The sequence below is a fragment of the Sminthopsis crassicaudata genome, chromosome 6, assembly GCF_048593235.1.
Source record: "Sminthopsis crassicaudata isolate SCR6 chromosome 6, ASM4859323v1, whole genome shotgun sequence".
Taxonomy (NCBI): domain Eukaryota; kingdom Metazoa; phylum Chordata; class Mammalia; order Dasyuromorphia; family Dasyuridae; genus Sminthopsis; species Sminthopsis crassicaudata.
In genome coordinates, this window is record NC_133622.1 from 173,224,761 (window position 1) to 173,245,313 (window position 20,553).

The following is a 20,553-nucleotide window of genomic DNA, read 5'->3' on the forward strand; positions in this document are numbered from 1 at the left end:
TCTGCTTTAAGTCCCTATTTCTATCTTTGGAAACGGCTTCTCATTCCCAACCCCTCATTTACTGGATTCCACAATTCACTTTTTTCTTTAATACTCATGCTGAATCTCAATAGTCATGGGATAAACAGAGAGTAAATTAGTTCTTAAGAAACAGTCAAATCCTCCTCTCCTTTAGCTTAAGAACAAAGAAAGAAAGTATTTATATGTTTCCATGTACCTGTGATCTCATCAATGTGGGTACTCATCTTACAATGCAAATTAGGACCCATCTTTGCCTTTTCAGCCTGTACAACTCCATCCATTTCCTATAAATCTGAAACCCAGAGTCCACCCAGCATGCTGAGGATTTTTTTCCCTAGTTCTCTTGGCATTGCCCATTGGAGCAAGTAGATTTTTTTAAATTTATCTTTTTATAGTGCTTTAAGGTTTTCAAAATATTATCTTATTTGATCCCTGGATCATTTTTTTAATAATAGCTTTTTATTTTCAAAATGTATGCAAAGATAGTTTTCAACTTTCATCTTTGCAAAATCTTGTGTTCCAAACTTTTTTCCTTCCCTTCTCTCCACCCCTTCCCTTAGACAGCAAGTAATCCAATATATGTTAAACATGTGTGATTGTTCTATATATATTTCCACAAATATGCTGCACGAGAAAAATCAGAAAAGGAAAAAAAATGAAATAAAAAAAACCAAGCAAGTAAACAACAAAAAGATAAAAACACTATGTTGTTATACAAATTCAGTTCCCACAAGTTCTCTTTCTGGATGCAGATGACTACTCCCATCACAAGTTTGTTGGAATTGGACTGAATCACCTTATTGGTAAAAAGAGCTGCATCCATTTCAGTTGTTCATCACATAATCATGTAGATGCTGTGTACATTGTTTTCTTGGTCCTATCACTTCACTTAGAATCATTTCATGTAAGTCTCTCCAGTCCTCTGAAATAATTCTATTCATCATTTCTTATAGAACAATATAACAATATTATAGAACAATAATATTCCATACCATTCATATACTATGGATGAATGCCATATGCATGGGCATCTATTCAGTTTCCAGTTTCCAGCCACTGCAAAAAGGGCTGCTACAAATATTTTTCCTCATGTGGGTCCCTTTCCCTTTTTTTATGATTTCTTCAGAACACAGAACTAATGGATGGATACTGTTGGATCTTAAGTTTTATAGCCCTCTGGAAATTGCTCCAAACTGCTCTCCAGAATGGTTGATCAGTTCACAATTTCACCAACAATATATCAGTGTCCCAGTTTTCCTATATCTCCTCCAACATCTATCATTATCTTTTCCTCTCATTTTAGCCAATATGAAAGGTGTGTAGTGGTACCTCAGAATTGTCTTAATTTGCATTTCTCTGATCAATAGTGACTTAGAGCATTTTTTCATATGACTAGAAATGGTTTTAATTTCTTCATCTGAAAATTATTCATATCCTTTAACCATTTACCAGTTGAAAATGGCTTATGTTCTTATAAATTTGATTTAATTTTCTATATATTTTAGAAATTATGCTTTTATCAGAACCCTTGGATGTAAATTTTTCCCCCAGCTTTCTGTTTTCTTCTAATCTTGTCTGCTTTGGTTTTCTTTGTACAAAACCTTTTAAATTTAATATAATCAAAATTATCCATTTTGCATTTCATAATGTTCTCTAATACTTCTTTGCCATAAATTCCTTCCTTCTCCACAGATCTGAGAGGAAGACTTGTTCTCCCAATAGTAAGTGGATTCTTCAGATGTTACAGCCCCAACCATTGTTCTTTGGATGACCTACAGCTTTAGAGGCAAAGTAAATAAATACTTTGGGCAGCTAAGTGGCACAGAGGGTAGAGTGCCAGGCTTGGAATCAGGAAGACTCATCATCATCAAATATGACCTCAAACACTTATTAGCTGTGTGACTTTGGGCAAGTCACAAGTTTGTCTCAGTTTCTTCCTCTGTAAAATGAGCCTGAGAAACAAATGCGGACTCTCATAGTACCTTTGCCAAGAAAACCCCAAATGGGATTACAGAGTCACATATGACTGAAACATAGAACAACAAAAATAAACATTAAGGAACTATTATGTACCAAGCATTGCACAAAGCCCTAGGGATGGAAAGCAAAGCAAAGCATAAGAGTTTTTGTCTTCAAGAAGTTCATAATCTAATAGGAAAACAAGATAGCAGCATGATAAAGTCTATAGTCAGGGTGAGAAAAGGTCTAAGGAGCTAAAAGTTTCAAAGTTAATTTAATCTTGCAGAATGGTGAGTTTCTAGCCCCATAGTAAGTGATATGATGAATTCCCTATGTGTTTTTCTTAAATAACAGAGGATCAGGGATAAGTTTCCAGATGTTCACTTTATAGCCTCTAGACCAAGAAGAAGGGAAGGGCCCCAGGACCAAGAGTGATGAATTTTAAGGGTGGATTTCATCTTGCAGAATGAGAGTCTTAAGGGAATGGTTTCATTTCATCATAATTCATAACCAGTTTTAGTCTCTCTTTCCAATTTCCCAACTTCAAATGACTTGAGAAAATTATTTATTCACATGTAGATTGAATGGGTTCTTTACTATAGAAAAAAATGAAGTTAGCAATGTTGGCTTTCAAACTCCAGTGCTTCTCTGAAATATTAATTCTTCCTTATAATTTTTCTGAACTAGATGTTGTTTAATAACAACCAAAGATCTTACCACCAGCAAATTTCTATCCCCATCCCTCTGCTTGGTCCCAAATGTAAATGGTGCTAGATAGTTCCTAGATAGCAATACTAACCACATTCTGGCAGGACCTGTGAAACCTGCCCCTTGCTGCATTTATAGCTTGTTAGCATTTTTTTAGCCACCGGCACATAAAATTTGCATAACACATCTAAGAGTGTCCCTTTTAGAATTTAAATCTTGTAAAGGCCTCATTTCCAAAATATATAGAGAATTGACTCTAATTTATAAGAAATCAAGCCATTCTCCAATTGATAAATGGTCCAAGGATATGAACAGACAATTTTCAGATGAAGAAATTGAAACTATATCCACTCATATGAAAGTGTTCCAAATCACCATTGATCAGAGAAATGCAAATTAAGACAACTCTGAGATACCACTACACACCTGTCAGATTGGCTAAGATGACAGGAACAAATAATGATGAATGTTGGAGGGGATGTGGGAAAACTGGGACACTGATACATTGCTGGTGGAGTTGTGAATGAATACAACCATTCTGGAGAGTAATCTGGAATTATGCCCCAAAAGTTATCAAACTGTGCATACCCTTTGATCCAGCAGTGTTACTACTGGGCTTATATCCCAAAGAGATATTAAAGAAGAAGAAAGGACCCACATATGCAAAAATGTTTGTGACAAACCTTTTCGTAGTGGCAAGAAACTGGAAAATGAATGGATGTCCATCAATTGGAGAATGATTGAGTAAACTGTGGTTTATGAATGTTATGGAATATTATTTTTGTGTAAGAAATGACCAGCAGGATGAATACAGAGAGGCTTGGAGAGACTTACATGAACTGATGCTGAGTGAAATGAGCAGATCCAGGAGATCATTATACACTTCAACAGCAATACTGTATGAGGATATATTCTGATGGAAGTGGATATCTTTGACAAAGAGAAGATCTAATTCAGTTCTAATTGATCAATGATGGGCAGAAGCAGCTACACCCAGAGAAGGAACACTGGGAAATGAGTGTAAACTGTTTGCATTTTTGTTTTTCTTCCAAGGTTATTTTTACCTTCTGAATCCAATTCTTCCTATGCAACAAGAGAACTATTCGGTTCTGCACACATGTATTGTATCTAGGATATATTATAACATATTTAACTGCTTGCCATCTAGGGGAGGTGGTAGAGGGAGGGAAGGGAAAAGTCAGAACAGAAGTGAGTGCAAGGGATAATGTTGTAAAAAATTATCCAGGCATATGTTCTGTCAATAAAAAGTTATAATAATAAAAAAAAAAGAAAAAAAGAATTTAAATCCTGACCCTTATTACCATTTAGGACCTTTGACATATTAATTTGCTTCCTGGGCATCACTTTCCTCAACTGGAAAGTGACAGAGTTGGACTAATAGCTTCTGAGATAGAGCTGTGTATCAAAAAACAAATGTGTAATTTGTGGGGATCTATATTAAAATGTGATAGAGGATCTGTCGTGGCTTAGGGCTTTCCCACTCTTGAGTGATTGGATGAACTAGATTTTCACTTTGAACTAGACTCTCACAATTTAGAAATATATCCAAATAATAATAGGGAAGGCATAGCAATAATCTTAGGGCCATCTGGCCTGGGACTGATGTAATTTAGTTGGAAATGATATATTTCTTCCCCTAGGTTATTCTGCCCCAGTTTATATGACCAGGATGATATGGCTTTAAATTTTGCTGGCTCTCAGATAACAGCTTATTGGTCAGTAATAACAGAGTTTCTGGGATTAATGAGCAACAATAATGAGGAACTTAAAAATCAGTGCAGGTCCAGAACAAAATTGGGCGTCTGCCACTTGACAGTGATTTTTCAGGTCTAAAAAGACACTACCAGGAGGTTCCCCTCCCTCAGATCTGCCCAGAGAATTATGGGTATTGTACTTACGCACAAAGTCAGAAACAGCTCACTCCTCAACTCCACCTCTAAGCCATAAAATTAGCAAGTCAGTGACATGAAGCATCTGGTTTCTCTCTTTTTCCTACAAATTTATCTTCTTATCCTTAGTTCTTTGTTAACTTCTTTTAGAACTTAGCCCACTTTGATTGGCATTACAGTTATAATAAATTTTGCTCCTTGACTTGGAAATGAATTTGAACCTACAAATTCTTTTGAGATATCTCAAGACACAAGTCTAGAACCCCAACATTTTGGGGCCCCTTGAACCCTAGCATTATGAAGTCATGTGCTTCTGTCACTAGCACTCTTGGTTCCCAGATTCTTGGAAAAGAAACCCCAGGGAATTGGCACTAGCCTGAACAAATGAGAGGTCTTTAAGATTGTCCATCTCTAAATCTGAATTCCTGGGGGAAAAAACCATTTGGGTAGTTAACTGAGAAGTTAGGGCAGTAAGGTAGTACAGTAGATAGAGTCCTGCTCTGGGAATCAGGAAGACATCTTTTGGTGTTAAAATCTGGCCTCAGACATTTATGAACTGCTGTTCTGGCTAAAATCCTTAAGCTTGCTTCAGTTTCCTCATGTGTAAAATGAGCTGGAGAGGTAAACCACTCAAGTTTGCTAAGAAAACCCCAGGGGGAGCTGAACATGACTGAACAACAACAAAAAACCCCAGCAAAGTCTGTGGTGTTCCATGCAGAGATAAATGAAGGGAGTCAGAGCCATTTACAACTTTACCAATCTGTGCTAAGCAGATCTAAGAGACTAGATTAGAATGAATAATAGGATTGATAGTATAATACTAGAGAAATTGAGGCAAGTAGAGATTGTTTTTTAACTTTAATAAGCTAACTGACCGAATAGGACTACAATCCAAAGCATTTGGTGCAGATAAACAGAAGCAGAGAACTTATATAGGGTTTTAGCTAACTAGGGTTTGTAAACAGAATATATAACCTGAGTATACAATTTAATCCTAACATATTGCAGCTTTAGGGGAAACAAAGGCAAATAAGGGGGTACAAGGACACTGGGAGGTTGGACAAGTCATAACTGCAGGAAAGGATTGTTAGAAGTAACATTCTTGACATTGAAAATCAGAGATCAAAGAAAATTTGTTTAAAAAGAATCTTAAGGAATTGTCTTATCATTTCTGGCCAGAAGTAGACCCCACTTCTCTTCAGGAAGACAGAGCCCCAAATACAGAAGTGGGGGAATCTTTATACTTGCTTGTGTGATGCAAGCTCCTCCCTTCAGAAAACAGATTGGTCCTTTATATCCCGGTTACAGTCTTTCTGATATGCCCACTACATGTTTCCCCTTAATATGTATAAAACATAGACCCTCCCCATCATGCATCCCGTTTTCAAAAATGGCAGAAAACTCCTCCTCTGGGTGTGTTGTTTAATATTCAATTAGTCTATTAAGCAGGGGCAAATAGTGATTTGGTCAAGTCAGGTCATTGACCCCAACTAGTTTGGGCTGGATGGGTTATTATCTTAAATTTGTGGTTTTCTGAAAACCACAAGAGTCTTTCTGATTGGCTGAATCCACCCATGCCTTCACTTAATTGTTCTGTGAATCCTAAAAACCTCTTGGGTCAGTGGTACCCACTATCTCACACTATCTCAAAGCTTGCAACACTGTGGGAACCCAACTTTTCAGCATTTCTCACAGGATCATACCTTAAACCTGACAGGATAGCGGTTAAGATAAGGTCTAGGACAGGAAACAGCCAGGCATAGGGCAATTACTCAAAAGGAGGGGGAATTATCCTAGAAAGGATGGAGATAATGCACCTGGACTTTTATGACATAATGGTATGGGGGGGGGCGTTCAGAGCTTCAAGGTTTTCCTGGGCTCTTTTTTTTTTTTTTTTAAAGATTTTTATTTTCAAAACACATGCACAGATAATTTTTCAACATTGATCCTTGCATACCCTTGTTTTTCATATTTTCCCTGCCTTTCCGCCACCCTCTCCCCTATTGGCAAGCAATATTTGCCTTACTTGTTAAAATATATTTAAATTCAATATGTGTAAACATATTTATACAATTCTCTTGCTGCACAAGAAAAATCAGATCAAAAAGAAAAGAAAATGAGTAAGAAAAAAAAACGCAAATGAACAACAACAAAAAGAGTGAGAATACTATGTTGTGATCTACACTCAGTTCCCACATTCCTCTCTCTGGGTGTAGATGGCTCTCTTCATCCCAGGATCATTGCCATCAGTCATCTCATTGTTGGAAAGAGCCACATCCATCAGAATTGTTCATTGTATAGGCTTGTGGTTGTCAATTTGTACAGTGATCTCCTGGTTCTGCTCATGTCACTCAGTTTCAATTCATGTAAGTCTCTCCAGGCCTCTCTGAAGCCATCCTGCTAATTGTCCCTTTACCCTCTTTAATATTTCTTTGGGATATAAGCCCAGTAGTAACACTGCTGGGTCAAAGGGTATGTACAGTTTGACAACTTTTTGAGCATAGTTCCAAATTACTCTCCAGAATGGCTGGATCCATTCACAGTTCCACTAACAATGTATTAGTGTCCCTGGGTTCTTTTCTAAACTGAATTTTCCCAGTCCTAATTGCAAGGGAGGGGGATGGCTATGACTTATTATCCAGGGCTCAATAGTAGAATGCTTTTGGTGCAGGGAGGCCACCCAGAGAATCATTCTAGCTATTTCTCTCATATATGTAAATAAATATATAATAATAAATAATAAAAATACTATATATCCTATCCTTCTTCCCTCTGGAAAAAGTGGACTGATTTAATCTACCTGCATCATTCTATCATTTGACAGATGCTAATCTTTCCAAGGACAGTATATGGTTCTTTAAAAGGCTACTGAGCATTATGAGCTAGGATAAAGCTATATATTGTTGTTGTTCTCTTCTTGATCCGATTTGGTGTTTTCTTGGCCCAGATACGTTATGCTTCAATTTCCCTGCCTCAGTTTCCCTGAATTGTTCTGCCTCAGTCTCTCAGCAACCCCCTTTCCTGGTCATTAGGACTGAGATAATTAGGGCTGGGAGCCCTGACCACTAGAATTCCAAAAAGTCATAAAATGCAAATTATTTATCTCAAGATATGTAGGCATTTCTCCTAGCTCAGACATCCTGGCTCCTAGTCCTCCCAACTTATCAGAATTTATGATCCTTCCATATCCCCCCCTGGCAGTGTTGAATTTATGGTCTGTTCCTGGAAGTTTCCGCTCACCAGTGCTCTACCCCCACCTTCCCTTTGTTTCCCTTATTGCTGAAGCCCTATAAGTATTCCTGGAATCCCTTACTCCCTGCTGGACATTTTGAGACAATAGTCCAATCCAGCCGACTAGTCTAAGCTCTCTATTAATAAAATATTAAAAACCTCTAATCTCTATCTTGCCTCAGTTTCTCCAGCATTACAGATACTGGAGTGGTTTGCCATTTCCTTCTCCAGCCCATTTTACAAATAAGGAAATTGAGGCAAACAGGATTTAAGTGAATTGCCTCAAATGTACGTAATAAGTATCTGAAGCCAGATTTATACTCAGGAAATGACTTCTGCGGATAGGCCCGGAGCTCTATCCACTGGATCACCGAGCTGCCATAGAATAAAAACTCTGTTAACCTAGGAATGGCTAACATTCCAAAATGGAGCATGCTGTTCTAGTGCAAATTCAGAATTACAACCTAAATTATCACTAAAGTAAGGGCTGCATACCCAGGCCTGATCCAGGAATAATTCCAGGGTTTATTTGATGAACCAGAGGGTGAGATTATGGGTCATATCCAGTGGTGTGCTGGAGGAAGCTCATACTGGGTTGAGTGAGCCCATTGTTAAATTTTAGGTGTGAGCATTATATCTCAGGAATCAACCCAGATGGAGCGTGGTTTATTGTTTTGTTGGACTTAAAAGTGTTTCCTGGGTACACTTTCTCCCTGTTGTTAAACATTAATTAGCAAATCTCTGGCCATATCCCATCTGCTAATATTATCCTATCATGAGGCTTTTCTCTGACACAATCCCACCACTTTATTTACCTACTAGAGATTTTGAAAATGTTTCCAACATTAGGTGACTTTGTTGTCAAAGATGGCATGTTTCAACTGTTAAAACTCTGATTTCTGCACTTTAAAAACTTAGAAGTAACTTTCTAATTTGTTTAAAGTCATCCAAATGAAGAATTTTCAGGGCTTTAGATTCATTTGCTGTCTGTAGGTGGGTCACATATTCTATTGCAGGACCGGTGTCTGGGTTGGTCATTATATTGTTTTTCTTTAGCATAAAGTTGTTATAAAGCAAATTGTTCTCTGAGTGCTGATCCTTTCACTCTGTATCACTTCATACAGGTTTATTCTGGAAAAATGAACTTCTCCCCATTTCTTTTGGTTCATTAAGATTCCCTTATGTCCATAAACTATAATTTGTTCAGTCATTCCCCAACTAATGGACTTTAGTTTTTTTTTTTCTTTCTGCCTAAAAATAAAGACCTCTAGTATATAATATTGTATGCTTGGGTCTTTCCCCCTATTTCTTTTATGTCTTTGGGAAATAGGCCTAGAAATGACTTTGATAATTAACAGGGTTAGATGACTTGCCCAGTATCACACATCGATGGCTGCGATATGTGTCTCTAAGGCTGGATATGAACTTAGGTCCCCTGGACTCCAAGTTTAATGTATCCATTGTATCACCTAGCTACATCTAGTTTTAGAGACTTTTGAGGGACAGTTTTCTGGAATGGGTGGGCTAATTCACAGCTATACCAACAGTATATTAGTATGTTCACCCCCTGAAGTTCTTCTTACAATTCATCATTTTCATTTTTTGTCATTTTCACCCAACCGGTGGATGTAAGATGAACCTTTGATTGTAGTTCTTGTTATTTCTGATTTGGAACATTTTTCTTTTTTCCACACATAGGTCTATTGATAGCTTCAATTTCTTTTTTTGAGAGCTACTTGTTTACATGGAACCTTATTAGAATAATTTTTATTTTTGTTTAATTTTCCCTAATCCTTTTTAATTTCATTGCTTTCTTTTTTCAGTCATTAATTTTAATTAATAATCATCATTAAGTCAATAAATTATAATAATTTTATTTTTATCTATTCAACCATTATTTAAAATCAAAATCAAGTAATTGTTCATTCATTATCATTAATAATTATAAAATATATTAACTTGAATTTATCAATTTAATTATTTTCTACATCTGTATATAGTTTGCACAGTATATACTTGTTTGCATGTTGTCTCCTCCATTAGATTATAAATTCCTTGGGGGCAGGGACTGTTTTTGTTTCTCTTTCCCAGGGTTTAGCACAGTACTTAACATGTAGGCACTTTGAATATTTGAATCTATTATTCATTTTAGATATCAGAACTTGACCAAAGAAACTTGATACAAAGGTTTTCTATTCCCAGGTAATTATTTCCCTACTAATTAATTTTTGGAAAATTTTGCTATTATGTGATAAAAACTCTCCATTTTTTCTTCTGTGATGGTTTGAATTCCTTGTTGGATTAAGAACTCTTCACATGAATTGTTCCTTGTTCCTCTGTTATATTTATATCTTCTTATAGCTAGCTAATAGCTAACTTTTTTTTTCCCCTGAGGCAATTGGAGTTAAGTGACTTGCCCTGGGTCACACAGCTAGAAAGTATTAAATGTCTGAGGCCAGATCCTCCTGATTTCAGGGCTGGTGCTCTATCACTGCACCACCTAGCTGCCCCTAATTGCAAAACTTAAAGCACTACATAAAAGTTAGCTAAGTCCTTTCCTTCCTTCCCTATTCCCCTCTAATCAAATTTGATTTGGGATTTTTGAAGTAGTGAGTTGCTATCTGATATGAAGATGTAAATGAACTACATTTTCAAAAGTCCCATTTGGATTCTACTAGGCAGTCCAGGAGCTTCCAGGAGTTATATCATATTGTGAAAAAACATTAAAATGATTTTATAATATTTAATACTAATATGATAAATGCTATGTTGCTTTAGGTTTGTCATTTTGAACCTCATGAAACTTGCTTTATTATATTTAATTAGTCATTAGTGATGTGATGATTGGCAGAATGTTTATTGCTATGAAGTAAATAAAAAGTTTTTCTGAACCTCTACTCTCCCCTCCCGTCCCGTCCCCCCACGTATTAGTGCTTTCACTTTCCCCCATTTTACAGATGAGAAAACTGAGTCAAAGTCTGCCTGGATTTCTTTTGAGAAGTATCTGTCTTTCTAGAACCCCAAACTTTTCCCTGAAACACAGTTTTTTAATACACAGTATTTTTCCACTGATGTCATATATTGTTTATTACTAGGCACATGGTGCATTTGAGCTAGCTAGAATGTGTTATTAGTGAAGAGTTATGCAAAAGTAATGTAAAGGATGTCATCAGGGAATTTACAACAATAGAAAACAATATGGCTGTTGCACAACAAGATTAACTTTCTCCTGCTGACCAAATGGCCTGCATGGCTCCTTGGTGTTCCTGTAACATGACGAGAATGCAAAGAAGGCTTCTAGCACCATGGAGGCAATAACGATAGGCGTGCTGAAGATATATGGTGGATATATTTATCTATCCCAACCCATCCCTTCTGATGAAAAGAATGAAGAAAGAAGTCTATTTTAAGCACGAAGGAAGGTGGAGTAAAGCCACAATGACAGAAGGCACACGGAGAAGAAGGAAGGGCAAGGTGGTTTTATTTTCCTGGAGTATATAGATAATAAAGGGAAATGACAGAAACTATGGTGTGGCTCCAAATGACAATAATGTTGCTATTAGTGCTTTATGGCTGAGTTTAGAAGCTTAACTAATTATCCCAGTTTTGTTTAGGAAGTTTTATTTAAACACGTTCTTTAAAGGTTCCAATGGTTAAAATTCAAGATGGCAATCCTACCCATTGTGAAATAAACTACAAAATAAAACAAAAAGACAGATATGAAGATTGAGGCAACCACACACTGAAAATAAATTATCATGGCTTTTTATTATAACTGTAACAAACAACATTTTAATGCTACACAATCATACAGTTTCTCAAACTATATACATACTGGAATTTATACAAGTCTACACATTACCAAAGGGGATAAAAGCCATTACCAACCAAAAAGGTAAAATTATCAGCAAGATTAAAAAAAAAAGTTATGGCTAATTAGTCACAAAAATTCACAGTTAATCTGCAAATATTTTAAGGATGCAGGAATCATATTGCACATAATACAATTATAAATGCTAACCAGAAGATTTGTATATTTAATCTACTTTTTCACAAAATTTACATCATCATGCAATACTTCACTGTATACAGAAAAACTCACAAACTGTTTGAACATAGTAGCCAAAATCTCATTAAAATCATCTTTAAATTATACAGAAAATAATTTTATTATACAATAAAACCCTTCAGTGTAGTACACTTAACGGACACAAAGTTATATATTTTGTTCATAGACAGTTAACACTTTAGTGTTCTTCCTTGTCCTTTCCTTTTCTTTCTTTTTCATCTTGCAGTGAGGTACCAAGCTTTTTGATGAGGACTGAGAGAACCTTATCCAATGGGTCCATGACTCCTCTTTGAAGCCATTTAGGAATAGTGGTTCTGGCATGATGAAAGCCCAATTTTTGAAGAATATAATCAACACCTACTGGATCAATTTTTCTTCCAGTCCAGGAAATTAGCCTTAAAAAGAAAAAAACAATTTTAACTAAAGCCTTCTATAAAATTAAAATCTTGAAGCAGGTTCAAAAACTACCTTTTTATTTATAAAAATTTTGGCATGCACGAAATTAGTAGCCATATAACATGATACAATAGTAACCCAAACACACCCAGTCTTGCTTGAGCCAACTAGAATATCTACTTGGCTAAGAGTACATGAAAACTGCATGTACTTGAAGCATGTATTTGAATGCATCTATATGTTTTTAAGAAACCCCAAATAAAAGGCACATTTTTTTTCTTTTTTTTTTGCTAATTCAGTGCCATATATTACTAAGGTTTTTTTTAGCCCTAGGACACATACTAACTGTAAAGTCTCAAAGAATACTAAATAAAACAATCTGTTTAGTTTTAAAGAATCCCTTAAGAGTTCCTAGAAACAGTAGGCATAGTGTAAGAGAGAGACAATAGATTTGGAGACAGAAGGACTATGTTCAAAGCCTGATTTTGCTAGTTAATACTTTGGGGCAAGTCACTTTAATTTTCAGTGCTTAAGTTTCCTTATCTGGAAAATGGAAGAAAGAGAACTAGAAGATCTGTAACAATCCTTCTAGCTCTAAATCTGTGAGCTTGTTATTATTGTGAAGATCCTTTGAGATAAAGTATGCAAAAAGCTGGGAAAAGAAACAAGTTTAAAACCTTTGGTTTCAATGACAATTTAATGGAAAATCATATTATTTTATTTTATTTTTGCTGAGCCAAACTGAGGTTAAGTGACTTGCCAGGGTCGCACAACTAGGAAGTGTTAACTGTCTGAGGTCAAATCTGAACTTAGGTCCTCCTGACTTCAGGGCTAGTGCTCTATCCACTGCGCCACCTAGCTGCTCCTAAAAATTTATTATTTTTATCTTTATGTAAATTCTAAAAACAAAATTCATAGCATTTTTCATTATGTCTGCTTGCATTTGCAAACTAGATTATATCCTAAACAGTTTTCAGCATCGTATTTTAAACTTTTAAACAATTCTGTAGAAAAGTCTACAATTTCACATTGCCCACAGTCACAATGTTTTGCTGATTTGGTTGTGATATATGCTCTTGAATGAAAACCTCCTTCTATCAAAGCACTCACTAGCTCTTGTCCACAGAGAAGTCATGAGTTATAAGATATCTTGCCATTTTGGTGTACGCTTGAGTATTATAAAATGTTGGATGTTTTCTTTTAGCTGGGGGCACTGGAGGCATATGGAATAAAACACACTTAACCTGGACTCTGCAGACTGAGAAGAGGCAGCATGGTGTTCACAATCCAGTTTAGAATCACAGTATTTAGCATCCAATTCCCTAATTTTACAAGACAACTAAACTGAGGCCTGAACTAATGGACAGTTGCCCAAGGTCATTCTCTCTCAGTGCCAGGTTTCCCAGAGCTCTTTGGACTGGGCTGGGCTGCACTTCAAATCAATGTACAAAAAAAAAAAAAAAAAAAAAAATCACCTCATCTGTGTGGACTCTCTTTCTACATCTGAAAAATGAAGAGAAGTGACAGACATGACCAAGCTTTATGAACTTAAAATCGCAATTACAGTAGAGATGTCAATCACCAGAGAGGAAGAAAAGTGCAGGAGACACATCCAGTGCCCTCTGTAAGGAGGTACAAGCAAATGTCTGCCAAACAACCAGACAGCCCTTTGGTCCATTTACAGGAAGCAGCAGGATGTGAGGGGAAGGAGAAAACCCCAAGTTTGAATCTCAGGATGGCTGCCTATCTCCTGTCATGAGGAACAAACCCTTTTACTGTTTAGGGCCACAGCTCCTTCATCTTTAAACTGAAGTGGTTACACTGAACTGGTCTATGAATACTTAAACTTGTGGCATTATATTTTTATATAAAACATAAAGTTTGTTCCAACTATGCTAAAGTGGGATTTGACAAACATATGCAAATAGAAAAATGACAGCATCCAATTGCTCTTTTCTAGTCACATATTCAATAACATCATGAGTTACTCATGAGAAAATGCACCTGTTCTTCATTGCCAATGTATTACAAACTCTGTGCTTCAAAACATTCCCAGAAAGAGCCCTCAGGAAGCTGGGGATAAATGGCTATTTTGTGAGTATGTTTACCAGGGCGCAGGTTTTCACAAGACCAGGATGAACATCAAACAGTTCAGATAAGGCAAAGGGAGTCTGAGCAAGAATTCCTATTTCTAAGCTTGGTAAAATTCCCCAATTAGCAAGTTATTTCAAGTGTTTGTGGATATATCATTATTTAGTAAAAATCAGGAAAACCAGGCTGCTTATTGAATTTGAGAGAAAAAAGGCATATTTGTTAATGTAAACCAACTGTTGTATGTCTACTTGGGTTAAGCACAAAGCATGGTTCCATGGGAGGTACTAAAACAAAATGAAATAATCATGAGTACTCAGAAGTGGAAAGAAGTCACTAATCGCTACTTTTCTGAAACCCTCTAAAAGACCCAAGGCTGTGGTGTCTGTCCCCTTCTAACACTTCTGGGATGGGCAGGAAAGGAAGCAGCAGGAACCATCAGCCCAAAGAAAGCAAATCAGCTGTGGCACCAAAGAAGCCACAAAATCATCCTCAACAAGCAGCAATATTGGGTAAATGACAAGCTACACTTTCAAAAATGCTATTTCTGCAAGAAGACATTAAGATCTTAAGATAATCCCCTTTGCTATCAAAGGGCATTACAGCTAGTTACACACCGTAGTGTAGGCTCTAGATGCCAAGTATTGCACATAAAATCTCTCCAGTCTACAGTAGTGTATGTGATGCTTTCTTCTCTGTCCTTCTCAGAGGAATTGTCATCATGAATGATGATTGGACTTTTTTGTCCTGGTCGAGTAGATAACAGTCGAGGTGGGAAAATAGCTGGAGTAAAAAAAAGAAAACTCAATTTGTGAATCTTAGAAATTCATCTGAAATCAATAAGATTATATAATTTTATTTTCAAGTCAAAGGAGACTGAAAAATAAGAAAAAAAAAAGACTAAAATCTACAAATTCAGGTTATTTTGAATGGCATGGTAACAATCTAGTAAAACTCTTTAAATTTATTTACCTTTTATCTTCTTTATACTCTAGTCAGTGAGTCAGGAGTGAATCTTCTTAGCATCCTTTACCTACATCTGTTTTTCTTCCTCTAAGACTTAAAGACTCACTCTAACATCACTTTTAAAGTTACAAGTAAAGTATATTACAATACAGAGGAAAATGAAGGTCTTTTTTTCTCCAACACCAATTAGAAAAAACTGTGACATACTTTCTTTCTTGATAACATCTTTACAAATAAAACAGCTGTATAAAAAAATCACATACTTAAAATTCAGTGTAAAAAGTGTCAACAAAATTTGTTTTACTGTTAAGCTAAACTTAAAAATGACTCTGGACAAAAATAGCACCATTTTGTCAGTTATGTTTAGTACATGATAATTTTATATGAATGCCTGTCCCAAAGTAATTCTGAAGAATATCAATAACATGAAAAAGTAATGTGTTAACAAAGACAGGCTAATTATTAGCCTGACAGAATGAGGTAGATAGAGTCACTGTATATACTCACTGGAGATATTAATTTATAATTAACATTTTCTTGAGCTTTCTATTCATTCAGTTCTTAAAATTTATATTTGCTGTCATTTTATGAAAAAATAGAACTCCTAAAAACACCCAGGACAAAATGCATTTTAAGGATGGGTTACAGTGAATTGGTAGAGACAATATCAAAGAAATATTAAAATCTATAAAAACCATTATCTACAAATATGTTTAGTAAGCCCATTGTCACTCTTTAAAAAGCCAAACAAGAATTTGAAAGCTTATCTCTGAGTGAAAAAATTATAAAATAGAAGAATATGAAACTAAAAAGATAAAACAAAATGGAAAAGATGAAATTTTAGCATGGTTTGCATTTGTGAAAGATTTCTACACATTTTGTTTGTGTCAGGAGCCTAGCCTAGTTCAATCATTTTCTCCAAATTCTAGAGCTGAGTCTCAAAGGTGTTTTCAGGTTTTCATTTTAAATTTCACTCTTGAGGTTCATTTTTAGCAAAAGAGCTAACATTGTGATGAAAAGGAACAACACAAAGCTGTTATAAGCCATCCTTCAAATGTATTCCCATGCTTGGATATCATCTGGCAAATTTCTTCCCTAAGTCAGATTTGTCAGAAAAGTATTTGTGAAAGGATAACAAGACAAATATCTGTCCTTCAGAAAGGAAGGACAATGTTGATTTTCTTTCATGCCCTGGAAAATACAGCTATTAGAAAACACTATTTTTTTCTGATTCATAATAAGTAAAACATGAAATATTCTTTATTTCAGGTTGGTCTTTACCATCATGATCCTTTAAAATCTGATATTAAAAAAAACCCCAACAACTTTCTACTGATGAACTTCTGGCTACATTTTGGGGGGGCTTGTATAAACAGCAAAATAAGATTCTAGAAATATGAGGAGGTGGATTCTTTTTTCTTTTAAAAACTTAATAATCTTCAGTCTTTACAATTTTGAGTTCCCAATTCCCTCTCACTCTCCTTCCTATCACTGAAAAGGCAAGCAATTTGATAAAGGTTATACAATATGCTGGTATGCAAAATATATTTCCATATTAGTCAAGTTGTAAAAGAAAATACAGATAAGAACACTTCAAGAAAAAGAATGTAAAAAAAGTTATGTTTTGATCTGTATTCAGCTTCTATCAGTTCTGTCTCTGGAAACAGATGGCATTTTTCATTACAGTCCTTTAAAACTGTCTTGGATGTTTGTATTGCTGGGAATAGGAATAGCTAAGTTATCCATAGTTGATCATTATATAATATTGCTGTTATTGTTTATAATATTCTTCTGGTTCTGCTCACTTCATTTTGATTCAGATCACTCTTCTTGAGTTATTCTTAAACCATCCTATTCATCATTTCTTGTAGCACAGTACTCAAAGTCACATGTAACAATTTGTTTACCAATTCCCCAAATGAGGGGAAATCCCTCAATTTCCAGTTCTTTGCCACCACAAAGAGTTGCTATAAATATGTGTGTGTGTGTGTGTGTGTGTGTGTATGTGTGTGTGTATGCATGTTCTTTTCTTTTCTTTTTGATCTCATAGTACTATTTCTGAATCAAAGGGCATTGCAAAGTTTTATGGCTCTTTGGCCATACTTCCAAATTGCTGAGGAGTTGACTTGAGATTTAATGACATTTGTGATTTTTGTGTCCATTTGGCTAAAGAGTCCTCTCCAATGGAATAAAGCCACTGATACCATGTGCACTCTTGTGAATGTTTTAATTAGGCTTTGGTATTTCTAAGGCCTCTGCTATATTATGTTACAACATTTTGCTTTTTTTGTGTAGTCCACTTCTGGGCTTTTCAAACTCTTTCCTTGGCCTCTTCTGACAGCCCAACATTTTCCTTTTACTTCCTCTTCAATTCCTTTTCTTTTTTCTTCACTTTTCTAGTCACTAGCTCTCAACTTGTTAAAATTCATAAGTTCTAGTCTTGATATGGCTTTGAAAGCACCACCAAGAGCAGCTCAGATTGGGAAGAGAACACCAGTGGTCACCTAGAATAGTCACTAAGTTCACCTCCTATGTGCCAGGAAGTTTCCTTTTATCATGTTCCCCAACAAGTGGAAATCTAGACTTGCCTTCAAGACCTCTATTAAAGATAGAACTCACTACTACAAGACTTCTCTTCCACTTTTTGACAGCTCTAATCATGAAAAAGTTTTTCTTTATACCGAACTGAATGCTGCCTTAATGGAACATCTCTCTATTGTTCCTGATTTTGTCTTTGAGGGGCAAGTAAAATAAGTCTTTAGCCTCTTCACAAGGTCATACATCAAATCCTAGCAGTTATCTGTCATGTCCCCTCCTCTAAACTTTCTTTCTCCAGGACAGAAGCTGTCCAGTATTTCCAGCTAATTTCCATATAATATGATCTCAGGTTTCTTACAATCTCAGTGTGTACTGTGTATACACTCAAATCTGGACTCCCCTCCCCCCCCAATTCCTTTCTGTATTGTTAGAGATGATTTTTTTTTTTCCCCTGGTATTCCCCCGTGGAATCTAGTAGATGCTCAATGTTGATTATGTGACCACACTGATTGTAATTCCAATCAATTACACCTGATTGAATATAACAGGGAATTAAAATATTCAGTCCCTACCAATTAATTAATAAAAAAAAAAAAATTTTTTTTAAAGCATTATGGGTCAGTCCCAGAAGATTCAAATTTAATGAATGATGAAACAATTCCTACTTTCAAGGAGCTCACACGCCATTCTTATAATTCTTTGGAAAATGACATATGCACCATGAAGACATTTTCATTGAATTTTCAAAAGGTAATACACTGCTTACCTTTTTCTTTTTCTTTAAGATAAGCTGACACTAAGTCATGAAGAAACATAATTAGCTCAGCATCCATAGTCACACAAATGTGGTCGGTGAATTCTGTTACCACACTACATTCCACTTTTGGCTTGATGTTGGTATCTGGAAAAGATAAAAAAATTTTTTTAGAGAAACCATTTTAATAAGGTCTGTTCCTATTTCCTGGGATAAGACATATGTGTTACATATATACACATAAAAGTAATTAATTTTACATTTAGATTGTGGGAATAAGTTCCAATATTTATTATCCTCATCATTAGTTGTGATAGATATATAGATAGTATATATCTCTATAGATATATCTACATGTACACACACAAACTATATCATCTCTGTTTTTGTATCTAATTGTATATGAAAACAAAACTTGTTTGAGTTTCCCTAGAATCCAACTTTTAATTGTAAAAATCACAACTATGCTGTTACAAAACATATCTTCCTGGTATGGTACCTTATTTAGAACATGTTGTGTTTGCTAGACAAGCAAATTAGATACCAGGATTTTAAGGGATAAAAATTGCTTAGTTTGCATAATTCTATAATAGTTATTTAAAATTTTTTTGCTCTTAACTCTTGACAATATTTGTTAAATGAATGCTAATCATCTGACCAGATAAGTATATCCTCAATAGAAAAATACATATTATTAAAAGAGTTAATAAACATTTCTGAATGAGGACAGTGTTCCTTGTCTCTAGACTAGACTCAGAGCTGGCTGAGTTTTCCTAAAAGCAGTAATATAATTTTATTTCCTCTTTTTTTTTTTTTTTTTTCCCCTTCTGAGGCTGGGTCACACAGCTAGGAAGTATTAAGTCTCTGAGACCAGATTTGAACTCGGGTCCTCCTGAATTCAGGGCTGGTGCTCTATCTACTGCGCCACCTAGCTGCCCCAGCAGTAATATAATTATTTCAAGCAAATTATTACATAGCAGTAAGCTGGGAACCAAAAGTCTCAACCACTCACCTTGCAAGGAAGGCTCCTGTGGCTCTTGAACATGAATGGATTTGAAGTCCAGTTGCATCCTTGGAAGGGCAAAGATGGTCTCTGTTTCATGGTTATAACTAGAACCTCCTCTGAATCCACTTAACAGACTAGAACTCTTTACAGTTGTGCTATTCTCTGTGTTATTAGCATCAACATTTCGAAGCAGATTTAACTCTACATGGGTAAAAGGAAAAATATTTATTCAATGTTCAATCAAAGAGACAACTCCAATAAGCCTTCAGGAATGTAAATGTATTAGTGAAAATAGATGAGTTTGCTCAAATTAGAAAAATTAGATTAAATGAACAGCTTTTATAAAAACTTGAAAAATAGATTAGACTACAAATACTATGAGATCAGGCTTAGATTTGTACTGACATAATGATCTTAGTGATTCCATTAATTTTTTTTAACTTCTTTTAAGAGATGAATTCACAGGATTTTAGAGCTGGATTTTAAGAGTTTATGACAATATTCAACAAAACCTGCAGTTTAAGGAATTTCCTTCAAAGTTTTAGGGCAGCTATTCACCCTTAGAACTTAATGAAGCTTACAATTAATTATACTAAGACTTAGGGGACATCCTGCATATTTGGGGATTCTTTTCTTGACAAAGTTGTTCCTGCTGCCGCCAAAGAGAATACGGGCCTCTGTCGTCCTCCCACTGACCACAAGCAAATTCTATAATCTTTCTATGCTTCAGCTTCCTTCTGATTAAGAAGAAAAGTTACATTTGCACTATCCATTTCATGAATCTATTAGGCAGTTTTTTATGAATCTTCAGATGCTATTTAAGTGGGTTTGTCAAGCATATGAAAGTAAAATGAGCTTTTAAAATTAAAAAGCCGACAATTGTAGAGAGCCAGAACTCTGGAGA

The 20,553-nt window shown here is 35.5% G+C and overlaps 1 protein-coding gene across 7 annotated transcripts in view; it reads right to left on the reverse strand.

Annotated features, from left to right (window-relative positions):
• Window positions 1-11,578: 11,578 nt before the first annotated feature.
• BLTP1 (bridge-like lipid transfer protein family member 1) overlaps window positions 11,579-20,553 on the reverse strand; it is a 232,472-nt gene continuing 223,497 nt past the window's right edge. For all 7 annotated transcript variants that reach the window (XM_074274114.1, XM_074274117.1, XM_074274118.1 and 4 more), the window contains 4 exons: window positions 19,656-19,850; window positions 18,656-18,790; window positions 15,003-15,168; window positions 11,579-12,293 (listed from right to left, as the gene is read on the reverse strand). In XM_074274114.1, the coding sequence (XP_074130215.1) occupies window positions 12,077-12,293; window positions 15,003-15,168; window positions 18,656-18,790; window positions 19,656-19,850 (713 nt within the window). In that variant the 3' untranslated portion in view covers window positions 11,579-12,076. The remainder of the gene's footprint in view (window positions 12,294-15,002; window positions 15,169-18,655; window positions 18,791-19,655; window positions 19,851-20,553) is intronic.